The 12988-nt window shown below is 37.2% G+C and overlaps 1 protein-coding gene across 1 annotated transcript in view; it reads left to right on the top strand.

Annotated features, from left to right (window-relative positions):
- Positions 1-11560, top strand: part of setx (senataxin) — a 32767-nt gene extending 21207 nt beyond the window's left edge. The window contains exons 14-25 of the mRNA XM_083563934.1: positions 44-194; positions 1950-2051; positions 2607-2713; positions 3098-3169; positions 4585-4734; positions 4858-4965; positions 6036-6211; positions 6788-6880; positions 8249-8437; positions 9397-9492; positions 9587-9674; positions 9887-11560. Coding sequence (XP_083420060.1) covers positions 44-194; positions 1950-2051; positions 2607-2713; positions 3098-3169; positions 4585-4734; positions 4858-4965; positions 6036-6211; positions 6788-6880; positions 8249-8437; positions 9397-9492; positions 9587-9674; positions 9887-10297 — 1743 coding nt within the window. The 3' untranslated portion in view covers positions 10298-11560. The remainder of the gene's footprint in view (positions 1-43; positions 195-1949; positions 2052-2606; positions 2714-3097; positions 3170-4584; positions 4735-4857; positions 4966-6035; positions 6212-6787; positions 6881-8248; positions 8438-9396; positions 9493-9586; positions 9675-9886) is intronic.
- The last annotated feature ends 1428 nt before the right edge of the window (positions 11561-12988 follow it).

Genomic DNA, 12988 nt, shown 5'->3' on the forward strand with positions numbered 1-12988 from the left:
TAGAATGGAGGCTTAATTTGGTTTTGTGTTTTTAACTCTTTAGGATGGCGCGAGACCTTCGATGGGTCGCAATATCAAGTCTCACAGAACGAGAATTCTACTCTGCGCTCCATCTAATGCAGCCATTGACAACTTGATGAGAAAAATCATTCCTGCCTTCAAAGAAAAGTGCTTGGACATCAGTAATCCACAAGGTTACTAGTAATCCATACGCACAGCCACATGCTTTTCTGTTATTGTGAAGCGATTATGTAGTGCAGGGATCCTCAAACGATGGCCCGCCCCCCACATTTGGAACAGGCCCTCTAAACAATGTCAGAGACATATTTTAAAAATGTAATTTTAAATGTTTTACTCATATTTGCGCTTGATAATATAGTTTGACTTTCAAACTAAAATTCCCTTAGTAATTAATAGAGATTGAGGAAAAACCAGAGTTTATTGCTGGAACAATCGGCTATCAACACAAATACATATCGATAGTTTTTCTGGCTTCCGGTTTGCTGTCGTTACGAGAGCGGCCTCTAGAGGTGAACTACTGACACAACGTGCTGTTTGTTTTTACACGTGAGATAAATGAAAATATTTATAATTTATTAATTAGTGTATTAATCTAGTAGGTAATATACATAAGTAGGTAAGTTTTGATATCAATAGCAATGAATATGAAAAATGTCACTATGATGGTCATAATGCTCTTTTAATAGGCTAAATATCTCTTGAAAAGTGATGCTTATTTGTCTGTATGGTGCGTAAATATAATAATTAACGAATTTGGTATTAGGAGTTATAATAAATACATTAAAATTGTATTAAAATCTCCACTATAATACCGGTAGTCACTCTGGACCATGTCATTATCTGTTACAGACCTGTAATGTCTTTAATGAAAAAAATTAAGAAATGATAAATTGTGTGTCAGGAAAGAAAAGGTTTGGGGACCCCGATGTAGTGTTAACTTCAAAAGTGTATATCCGTTAGCATGGGGGAGGCCACAAGATGGTCAGGATGCTTTGAGTTAAAACAAATATATTGATGATAATAATCAATGTAATGTTTGTGTGAAGTGCTTGCTTTTAATGATCATTTGGATGCAGTAGATACTGTCAAACCAATTTCATTCCCCTCATTTAATTTCAATATTTTTTTATATTGAAGTGGCTTTTATGCCACTTAGGGAAATAAAGTAAATATTTTATGGCCATTGATGCAAAAACCACTTTCACTTATATGTATATACACACTATATTTCCGAACATTTTGGGTCACCTGACCTTAGCTGCCATATGTGGTTCTTTTTCAAACTGTTACCACAAAGCTGGAGGCACTCAATTGTATAGGATGTCTTTTAGATGCACTATAATACAATTTTGCATTCACTTGAACTTGGAAACCCAAACCTGTTCCAGCATGGCAATGCCCCTGTGCACAAAGTGAGCTCCTTGAAGATATGGTCTACATGTTTTGGAGAGGAAGATCTTGATTGGCCTGCTATAGCGCTCTGATCTCCTCCCTACTAAACACCTTTGGGATGAATGTGAATGCTGACTGCACCCTAGGTCTTCTCACCTACATCAGTACCTGCTTTTCATAATACCCATGTGGCTGATAAGCACACTCCAAAATCTAGTGGAACATCTTACCAGAAGACTGGAAGGAACTTTAAGAGCAAATTGGGACTAAATGTGAAATGCAATGCTCAAAAATCACATGCCACACTTATGACTAGGTGACCCAGTACTTTTGGCAATATAGTGTATATGTAAAAAAAAAAAAAAAAAAGTGTCTGTGTGTGAGCAGTTTTTGTAAAGTGTTTTGTTGGTGTCCCAAATACAAATCTGTGACATTCAGTTCCGTTTATATTTTTAATCAATCTGGTTTAACATTTTTACTTTGTTTTCTTATTTAAAGATTTACACACCGCTTTTCTAAAATGATTGTGTGCACAGGCACCTGTGGTGACATCAACCTGGTGCGCCTTGGGAGCGAGAGGACAATCTCTGAGCAGCTGAAAGGCTTTAGTCTCGACAGCCAGACCAGGAAAGCATTGGGTGAGTAAAAAGCATGCATGTACATTCAAGCAGGAAAAACTATTCTAACAAAAACCTTGTCTGCTTCTAGTTAAGTAGATCAGTTTAGACTAGTGTTTAACAAACACTGAGTATGAAACACAAGTAATTCTTTCAACTTTTAAATTAATACATTGTTTCTCTGTAAGCCACAAGTTATTACAAGCTGTTATTGGAAATGAACACTGGTATAGTTATATGTGCAAATAAAAATTTACCCTGATGCATATCACATTTTAATGATCTGATCAGTAGGAATATGAGTTGGTTTTTGCAACGTCTCTTTATTGGGCTTTCACATGGGTGGTTTAATCAAACAGAGCAGAATTCACATAGTAATTTGTTAATTGGACCCCCAAGCCCACTGAACCTGGCATCAGGAACAATTGCACTAATAGCAAATCAAATCAGAAATATTTATATGTAAAAGGTTTTACAGTTTAAATGATGACATTAATGCAATTCCATCATGACTTATTACAATATAATAGATACTAGTTTGTATCATTGGTTTCTTTTGTGCAATTCTTTGTGCAGAGAAGACGCAACAAAGGCCTGATTTAGAAAAAAAGCGTGAGAACCTGGACAGGTTGATTGAATTGATGTCTCAGGACTGTGCCAAGACAGACAAGAAATCAGCCATGGTGAGACACTACTGCACATTTTGGTCCTTTAATACAGATTTCCAATATTTTTGATGTAAAAATGTTATATGGTGTATATATATTCCCTGCTATGTGGTCAGCAAGTTCAGAATTATAGACACAGAGATTTTTGCCAGCCTAATGTCAATCCATTCAGGCAATCCCGGACAATCACTCATAAGTTAAAAGAGGATGTACAGACAGTAACCTTTTTTTTTGGTTTGTTTTTCAATTGAACATAAGATCCCAAACATAAATGGTTGTGAAACTGTCCGGAATGAAACTTTTGATTTCATGGCAAAAGGGTGTTATTTTTCTTGTTGTGCCACTCAGGAGCCACGTCTCAAGATCCTTTAACTACTGTTTTCTTCTCTTCTTTTGCAGTTTGAACAGCTGAATTTCAAAAAGATGAATTTCATGAAGGAAAGGCAAAAACTCAGCAGACCACTAAAGGAGGTATACCTAATTACTATTTTTTTTTTTTTCCTAAAAGAACACTTCTTTGTTTATGTTCAGTGATCAGTCATTGATGCATGGGGTCCTAATTTGTTCGTCATCTATGTTTGCATCTGTCGGCCTCGTAACCCATTCGCAGGATTCACCTTAGTCTAGTTAATAACCAACTTAATACAATTAAAATTCAAACTTCAATTATCCGATTAGTATACAAATAAATAAATTTTCCAGCTGTGGATAAGAGAGAGTGAAATGCTTTCTGGCAGTCAATCAGCATGTCTTAAATGAGATCTTCAAGAGGCACTTCTCAAATCACAGTAGCATGCAAGTGCAAATTCAAATCCAAAAAAACCCCCTCTTTTTTTTTGTACTTTCTAAGAATTTACATATCAGAGGCTCCTCCTCTGCTTGTACCTCATCCACATATTCCACCAGTTTCTCTTTCTTTAGTGAAAGTCTTGCTTCCCTCCTCCTCTTCCTAATTTACATCAGAATCAGGTTTATTGGCCAAGTGGTTGACACACACAAGGAATTTGGTTTTAGCTGTTGGTGACTCTCAAAGTACAGACATAAATAAAACTATACATTCAGCTTGGCCTATACAAGACAAAAACAGACAAAAACAGACAATGTGAGACAATATAGACAGTATGAGTATTAAATAGGGATTAGAGATTATCTGGCAGATCAGTAATGTACATAGTGTGTGAGTGCATGGTAGTGCAAATGACAGTATCGTGTGTCAGGTACGATAAAGAGTTACTTTAGAACTTTGTACAATATATAGCAGCCATAGTGTGTGTAACATATATACGGATAATGAGATGACTGACAGTTCCAATAGTGCAGTGCTTATAGATATGATATGAAGTAGGGAATATATTTATAGTGAGTTGTTAATGAGGCTGATTGTCTGGGAAAAGAAACTGTTCCTGTGCCTGGCAGTTTTGGTGAACAAAGTTCTGTAGCGCCTGCCAGAAGAGAGAAGCTAAAAGATGTTGTGTCCAGGGTGCGAAGAGTCAGTAGTGATTTTTCCTGACCTGGTTTCTGTTTCTTGTATGGTACAAGTCCTGGAAAGTGGGCAGGGGAGCACCAATGATTTTTTTTTTCTGCTGTTTTACATATTTATGATTTCCTCGTTTCTCACACCTAATTAAAAACATTTACTTTCGCCTCGAAAAAAAAACATCTCTTTTATTTACATTCGATGTATAAGTATTACTGCTTATTCCTCACGTTTTACATTCTGCCATTTGTTATTATTGTGCTTGGTTATATAATCTTTAGATTTCTCAACTATTAATTTTTTTCCTAACGAACGTGCCTTTTTTTTTTTTTCTATTGTTTTTTCCTCATTTTATTTCTTCTTCTTTGCCCTCTTGCTTTTCCTTTTGCCTCTCACTTTTCATTTTTAGTATCGTAATAAAAAGCAGGAGGAGCAGTCACGTCTCATACTTGAGGCTCATGTGATCTGCTGCACGCTGAGCACAAGTGGCAGTACCCTCCTTGAATCTGCTTTCCGGCACCTTGGGCACGAACCGTTTAGCTGCGTCATTGTAGATGAGGTTTGTTCACTTGTTTAAAACATAAAAACACAAGATCTTTGAAGTAACAAGTAAGGGTTTTATGCATTTATAAATATGCAAGTTGTGACCATTTACTTAAGTGTTTTGTGTGTACATTTGTAGGCTGGACAAGCTAAAGAAACAGAAACGTTGATCCCTTTGCTTTATCGATGCCAAAACCTGATCCTGGTGGGCGACAACATGCAGCTCACCCCCACTGTCATATCCAAGGTATTGCCGATTAGAATAATCTGTCAAACAAAACAAAATTTTCACCACTTACCAGATTTCATTTATTTGACACACCCATGTTATAATTGAATATTATTGTCAAATGAAAGCTAAAGATAAATCATGTCTGATCTGTTGAACTTTGCTGGTTGCTAAAAGTCCAAGTGAGAGACAACTGCAGACGTTTTAAGAAGCACAAAATTTATCAAAAGAACTTCACATTATAACACTCATATTCTCTCATTATAACCTTGAATAAAGATCAGATGTTGCTATGGGAATTAATTGAATGCTGAAGCCAAGGCCCACAAGAAATTACACAGGTTATCATTGTGGCTGGCAAGAGATCTAACAAAAATGTAGTAATTATTGCTCACCCTCTGCATCTGACATTTTTGTTATTTGTCTAGATCAGGGGTCTTCAACATTTTTCGGGTCAAGGACCCCTTAGGCGATAGTCATGGGGAAAGGACATTCTTGATAGAAAATGTCAAATATGGCCATATTACACTAGTTCTATTACGTTTAGACAATTGGAACCATGTTGTACATGCATCGTCTGTGTATTTTCAAATACACACAAAAAAAAAAAATTTTTTTATTAAGTTCTTCACACTTGTCTTTTATTTTAATAGGTTTGCAGTTTAATACATTTTCTTTTTACATGAACATCAGCTTTAGGTTTAATAGAACTTGAACGTAATAATTATATATTTTGTCTTTCATGGTTTTCATATTAAACATTAATTGGCGGACCCCTTGCAGTACCACTACAGACCCTCTCTTGAAAACCCATGGTCCACATGGGTTCCTGGATGGAAAAGAAAATGCAAAAAACATCCAAACCTGCCTAAAAATTGCCAAATTGCCAAGATGTGTTATGTTCTTGGGTAGAAAACTTACGCCACAATTCTAAAAGAAAACAAAATCCTTGTTTATTAGATTATCAACCCCCGCCCCGAATAAATGAAGATTTGTTGATAACTGCCTGAACAAAACAGCAACCCAGCAGGATTCTTTTTTCCCAACTTTAAGATTCTTCCTGTTTGTGTATGTTTCATGATTTCTAGACAGCCAAAGACCTGGGCTATGACCAGTCACTGATGGCTCGAGTTTGGAAGGACCTTAATCGCCAGAATACACACCTGCCCTCTAGAGTCTTCCTTAGCGTCCAGTACCGCATGCACCCAGATATTTGCAAGTTCCCATCAAAGTACATCTACGTCAATGAACTGAAAAGTGACCCGTAAGAGCTCTAATCCTCTCCCACACACATCTGTTAGAGCAATGATTAGTATTGCACCCTTAATATCTGCCTTACCTAGTCATCCACTAGTTCCATCTCCAGAACAAATGTTTGCTTTTTTTATTTAATGTTCGTTTTTATAGCATATAAAAATAATTAAACTGTATAGTACCCCCTTCCCGTGGGCTCACCACCTGCAGGAGGGACCGTAAGGGACGGTGCTGTGAGGATTGGGCAGCAGTCGAAGGCGGGGGTCTGCTTAGACTGCTGCCCCCGCGACCCGAATTACGGATAAGCGCGAGAAAATGAATGAATGAATGAATGAATGTATAGTACCCCATACTGATCACCATTTTTTAGACTCCTGGGTAGTCTCGACCAGGTCTGAAATTACAATATTTTAATCAGAATGGGTCTCCATCATAAGTCAGGGGCTACCTGTACTCTGTTGTAACTGTCTATATTACTATGTCCTAGTGTTTGCCTTTCAGTAGGTTTTTAAAAGATATACTTTTAAGTGGAGGTGTCTTTTTATTATAACGTGTGTGGGTTTTTTTGTTTGTTTTTTCCCCATAGTGAAACTGCTAATAAGTTGTGCTCAGTCTCCTGGCCGTTTGAGCCCTACAGAGTGTTTGATGTGACTGATGGAAAAGAAAGCAAAGAGAGAGAGTAAGTTAAGGGGAAAAGGACCTAAGAGGAAAAATTGGCTTAAAATGCGGTATTGAATTTGAATCGTGTTTCACTACTCTTTGTGACTTTAGCTGTGTGGACAAAAATATTGGGGCACCTTATTTTTGCAGTCATATGTGTTTCCTCCTCAAACTTTTACCACAAGATTTTAAGCTCACAATTGTAAAGGCTGTCTTTGGATGCGGTAGCATTGAATTTTCACGTCACTTGAACTAGAAGACTGAAACCTGTTTCAGCATGAAGATGCACCTGTGCACAAAGAGAGCTTCACGAACATATTTAAATGGGTTGTAACGAAAGATCTTTAGTAGCCTGCTATAGAGTTTTGACCTCAACCTATTGAACACCTTTGGAATGAATTGGGATGCTGACTACACCACATGCCTGCCCACCCTCCATCAATGCACTCCGAAATCTAGTAGAACATCTTCCCAAATATGTGGAGGTTAATATAGCAGTAAATGGGGACTAAATGCAAAGCAGTGTGTCCAAAAAGCATATACAAATTTTAAAGTCCGGTGTTTCCAAACCTGTCCATGCAGTGTATCTACTCTAGTAGTATTTCAAATATAGACTAAAAAGACATGTTTTAGGATTTATTGAAATAGCCTATAAGCCAATAAGTGACCTTTTTTTTAATCAAGTAAACTGATGTTAAATCTGTTAAGAACCATTATTGAGTTCACAAGCAAGAGTGCGGTTGTACTATGTAGCGAGGCTTTGATTCACTATAGACACACATGCATTCGTATCACAGATATTCAATATAACTGATTGTGAGTGTGATATTGCTTTCATACAGCAGTTCTAATAAAATAATCGAACACTGTTAGAATATAAAATTAATATATAGTATGTGACATTTCCATCTACATCTGATGGCATGTTATAAAAAAAAATGTATAGTTTAACAGGCTTGCTTGTGCTGACTTTGGGAACTGGCAGGATTTGGAACCCTTACTATGGGGAAGGGTGGGATTGGTTGTATATCTGTACAGACACAGATGAGATTGCTCAGATCTATTTTGGAAGGGGGTTTGAAATGAAGTCCTACATACACACTTACTATTATGCACAACATTTAACAACCACTGTGTGACTGTTTAGTATGACCAGGGAATTTCTAACTATTTTAACTCTCTCTCTCTCTCTCTCTCTCTCTCTCTCTCTCTCTCTCTCTCTCTCTCTCTCTCTCTCTCTCTCTCTCTCTCTCTCTCTCTCTCTCTCTCTCTCTCTCTCTCTCTCTCTCTCTCTCTCTCTCTCTCTCTCTCTCTCTCTCTCTCTCTCTCTCTCTCTCTCTCTCTCTCTCTCTCTCTCTCTCTCCTTTTTTTTCCCCTTCCCAATCAGTTCATTTAGTAACTTGAAGGAAGTCAAGCTGGTGGTGCAGCTTTATAAGATGTTTGGAGAGAACCATGCCTTGCGCAAAGAGAAACAGCCAATGCGTGTTGGAATCATCACTCCATATAACGCCCAGAAACAGCTCATCATGCGTGCCCTTGAACAGGAACCGTGCAAGAAATTTAAAAAATGCATACAGTAAGGCAAAAGGCTCACTGAGAGCGAAAACATTCCCTTCTTGATAGTAAAGTGAAATCTTTTTCACTTTACTATACTCATTGTATTGTTAGAAATTCTGCACCACCGCGAAGGACCATTTTTATAATGCAGCTTATCATTGCAATACTTATTGCTGTGTGTTACACGGTACATTATTAAAATAGAGCCTGTGTACATTTTGTGAATTTGGCCATTATCCACCACTCAGTAGCTCTTATTCACATAGAGATAAAGTGCACAAAACATGTACTTAAGTTAAAGTGGAGATACAGTAGGTAAAATATAACTGCGGTAAAAGTGCTCCCTTTAAACTTTTACATGTATAAAAATAAAAAAACTATTTGCCTTCAAATGTACTTAAGTATCCAAAGTACTGTGATTTTTATTTTGGCTGTAATGTTCCTATTATAATATTTTAAGACTCTTTGTTTAATTAACTCAGTTTATGTGAACTGTTACTCTTAGCACACCAATCTATTACTAGAACGATATTAATGAGTCAAACACTGATGTTTATTTAAATGATCATGAGCCCAAAATAAAAAAAATAAAAAAAATCTAATTCAAAATATCTACAAAAAAAAAAATTTGCAAATAAGGCTTGCTGTTGAACTGATGCTGAACTCTGTTGGTAATAAGTCAATCAAAACAAGTCCAAAACGGAGCGCACGCTCTACCCTGATTAGTGGTTTGCTTAACCAGTTACGTTTTTATGCACTCATAAAATTAACGACTAAACGTTTTCGCTAAGTGCAGTTGAGTAAAGAGTAAGATAAGTAAAGCTAGTACAGTTAAGTACAGTTACGAACTACATTATCCTTCATTACTGTCCACAACTAGAGCTACTGATTTTCTTAAGATGTGCTGTTAACAGTCTGATTCAAACAAGCCATTGTGAAATCGGTGTGTACCTAATCTAAGCTAATTTCTTTGGACAGAGTGGAGGTGGACACGGTGGATGGGTTCCAAGGCCGTGAAATCGACTGCACCATCGTGTCTTGTGTAAGAGCCAGCGATGAAAATGGCTCCATTGGGTAGGACTGATTTTACACACAGTGCACACGGCACAAGCAGAGCAAATATTATCATGCACATACTAAAGTATGTCTGTTTTTATTCTTAACACAGGTTTGTTGCTAATCGTCAGAGGATGAACGTGACGATAACTAGAGCAAAGTATAGTTTGTTTATTCTCGGACATCTCCGCACGCTCAAGGTAAAAAAAAAGAACACAGATGATTACATGAACCCCAGAACTGGGTCAGATTATCATTCTAGCAGGTGTTTTTTTTTTTAAAGATTAGTTGTTTCTATGTCATTTGCATTAGCTTTGGTCACATGCCACTGTCTTTTAAAATTGAGCTTTCCCTGTGGCCAAAATCGTGAAGGTTAACTTTTTTTTTCTCCTTTTTTTTAACCTTCTTATAGGAGAATGGCGATTGGGGTGCACTGATAGACGACGCAGGGCAACGTGGGATTATAATACCAGCATCTGAGCCCAACTTTCATGAGGTCACGATTAAGGTGCTGAAACCAAATCGACTCTCTCGTAGTTACTCACACCCCCCTCTCCAAACCTCTATCCCCCCCCACTCTGATTGGCAAAGAGATCGAATGCACAATAGACCTAAAGACCCACGTCAGCCAGTGGATTATCATCCAAGGAGAGAGCAGGACCGTGGAGACCAAGGTTTTACTCGCCCCAGGCTACCAAGTCACGGTGTTCCAGACTCTCGGCTTCACCAAAGCTCTGCTCATTTCTCTCGTTCAACTTCAGAACGATATCCCAAAAATCACTATTCGACCTCTTCAGGGTCATCCAGGGCACACAGGAGATAATTTGCGTTTATCTTTGCTGGACACTTCTTTTGCCTAAATGACTCTGCATTTCGCAGAAGCCCTCAAGTGTAAACGCGCTTCTAACGTGAGCTGAAGGATTCGTGTACGGCGTCCGGTGTCTTCCTCTAGACATTTTGACCAAAAATGATGTTAGCATTGTACCCAAGAAAATGCTAATCGGTTTTATTTTAGCAATTTGTCTTCATGTACAGAAGTAAAAAAATTTGTTAAGTTTGGTGTATTTTTTTATTTTTTTATACAAAAATTCATCACAATCTATGCCCAAAAAAAAAAATCCGTGCATTTCGTAATTTCTTTCTCTTATATACCTTTTATGTGGATAGTCTAATTTGTAAAAAAACAAAAAACAAATTTTAAGTGCTTATTTTTGTTTGCAAAGTCAGCAAACAGGATCAACCTGTTGCTACTTTTATTTCAATTTTTAATGTTTTCAAGATACACGGGAAATAGTTTTTTATTTTCTGCCGAGTTGAAATACTCATATCAAATACTGTCTCGAAAATTACTCAGAAATTAGGAACATTCATATAATGTTCTGAGTTGATTATTTTGCAATTTATTGTATATATTTTAAGAATGTGTCTTTTTGTAATACAGGTTTTGTACAGAACAATGTCTTAGCCCCCCCCTCCTGTTTTTCTTTTGAGGCAAATGTCTGGAACGTTCACTACATCCCAGTGTGCATCCTGGCACATTAAGTTGGATGGAATCGTAACTGTGGCTGGAGAGCACTTAGGAATTGTTCTCTGCTCTCAGTACACATGGATGTAAATCTCCATTACTGTGATGAAGTCTTAAATAAACCAGGCTTAACAAAGTGCACTTTTCCGGCCAAGTATTAATGTGCAATACTGTAATAAACCACCAGAGTGTGCTTGTGCGCTACATAATTTGTAGACAATGCAAGGTGAGATTCTAGGGGGTGGGGGGATTCTAGATTTCTAGATTTTGACCAAGAAGTCTATTACTTTACTTTATCTGCATTAATCGTGTTTAACGCATACTAATATATAACTCCATATATTTTCTTTAAGGCATTAAGGAAACTCAATGCTGGGCATGTTGTCCTCTTGCTTTCAGTCAACTGTCTTCAGATCTGCTTTTTCACTCTCGGGTCTTCTATGTAAAGTAAAAAATAATAATAATTTATTGACTGTGTGGATGTCCATGGTAAAATGGCACACTGGCATGTGTGAATCTATGCCTGACCTGATGCAATAAACATGTTTCCTTCTAGTTTTATGACAGAGCATTCTTTTTTTTGACACTGATCTTGAAACTGTTTTCACATAAATTGGTCCGTATGCATGTTTTAATTAATGACGCATGGCAACCTGTGCGTTTAAATACTATTCAACACCTCATGATCAACATTCTCTTTGGGAATGTTGGCTGAGTGATTACAAGTGATCGACATCCGTTACTCTGTTATGCACAGGCATCTCAGGAGCATTGAACTCAAGGTGAATCAATCCTAAAGTTTTCGAGAGAATCAAAGACTGACTTTAAAAATATCGATCAAGGGAGTTGAATATTTATTGAACTGAACTATTTCTTCTTCCGCTGGCCCTCCGTTTCTCCTACAAGCAAGTCAGCATTCTGTCACTCAGTCATTTATCTTGGGATCGCTGCTTCACCTGGACCTTCTGAGAGATTGTTTTTCTCACTAAAAGCAGGAGAGTTAAACAGTCAAAGAAGAAAGAGGCTCAAGATGTCGACATATTCTTGTTACTTCACCAAAACGTTTAAAGTGAAATGAATGTAAAATGTTTGAATGTGATATTAATTCTATGAACGTGGTATTATTTAATGCTAATAATGAGCGCTTCCAAAAACTATAAATAAACACTATAAAATCGCAGGAAAAAATGTTGATTGTAAATATTGATATCGTGGCATCAATATCAACTAGTGGTCTTGATCCAGAAGTAAAGAAGTGGTACTGCCCAGTCCTGGCATTCATGCAAAATGGGACCTGCGTCATGTGCACGTTATTTTACATTGGCAGTTCAGCCATCACCACTATGTGTATGTTTTGGGAAGAGTGGAAACTTACATGAACACAGCAAGAACATCTGAAACTCCACACAGGACATAATTTGAGTTCAGGCTCAAACAAAAGACCTTTAAAGCTCTGAGGTCGCATCACATCCAAATCACCCCGTTTTTGACTGTATTAAAAGCCAATTATTTTAGACAGTAATGTTTTTTGTAAAACTTCAATTGTAGTTTTAATGACTCGATCATATTACTACAGTGCAATGTTATAGGAAAATGATCTGGATAATGTCTACTTTAGCCTTCATACAAACAGTTGATGTTCCCATCTAAAACAGTCCATTCAATGAGATGTTGCCTTCTTTTCTTGCAGGTGTATTGCACTTCTCTCGCTGTGACACAGCAGTTTTATTACATTGTGTTTCTATTCATAAACTCACTGACTCGGCAGAAAGCGTTCACACTTTTGTGTTGTTTAGGAAACTTCCTGAGTGCTCGGTGCTCCTTCAGGGGGATCATAGAAGAACTTTCTATAGGTCTACAGTGCACATATGGGTGGTAATAAAAGACAATGTAATCAACCATGCATATGAAAAGCATATATAATGTTCAGTTTTATAAAATGTACTGTCAATGTCTACACAATTTATTTAAGCGTATGCTAGCAGCTCT

This window comes from Silurus aristotelis (genome assembly GCF_946808225.1).
Source record: "Silurus aristotelis genome assembly, chromosome: 16".
Lineage (NCBI taxonomy): Eukaryota > Metazoa > Chordata > Actinopteri > Siluriformes > Siluridae > Silurus > Silurus aristotelis.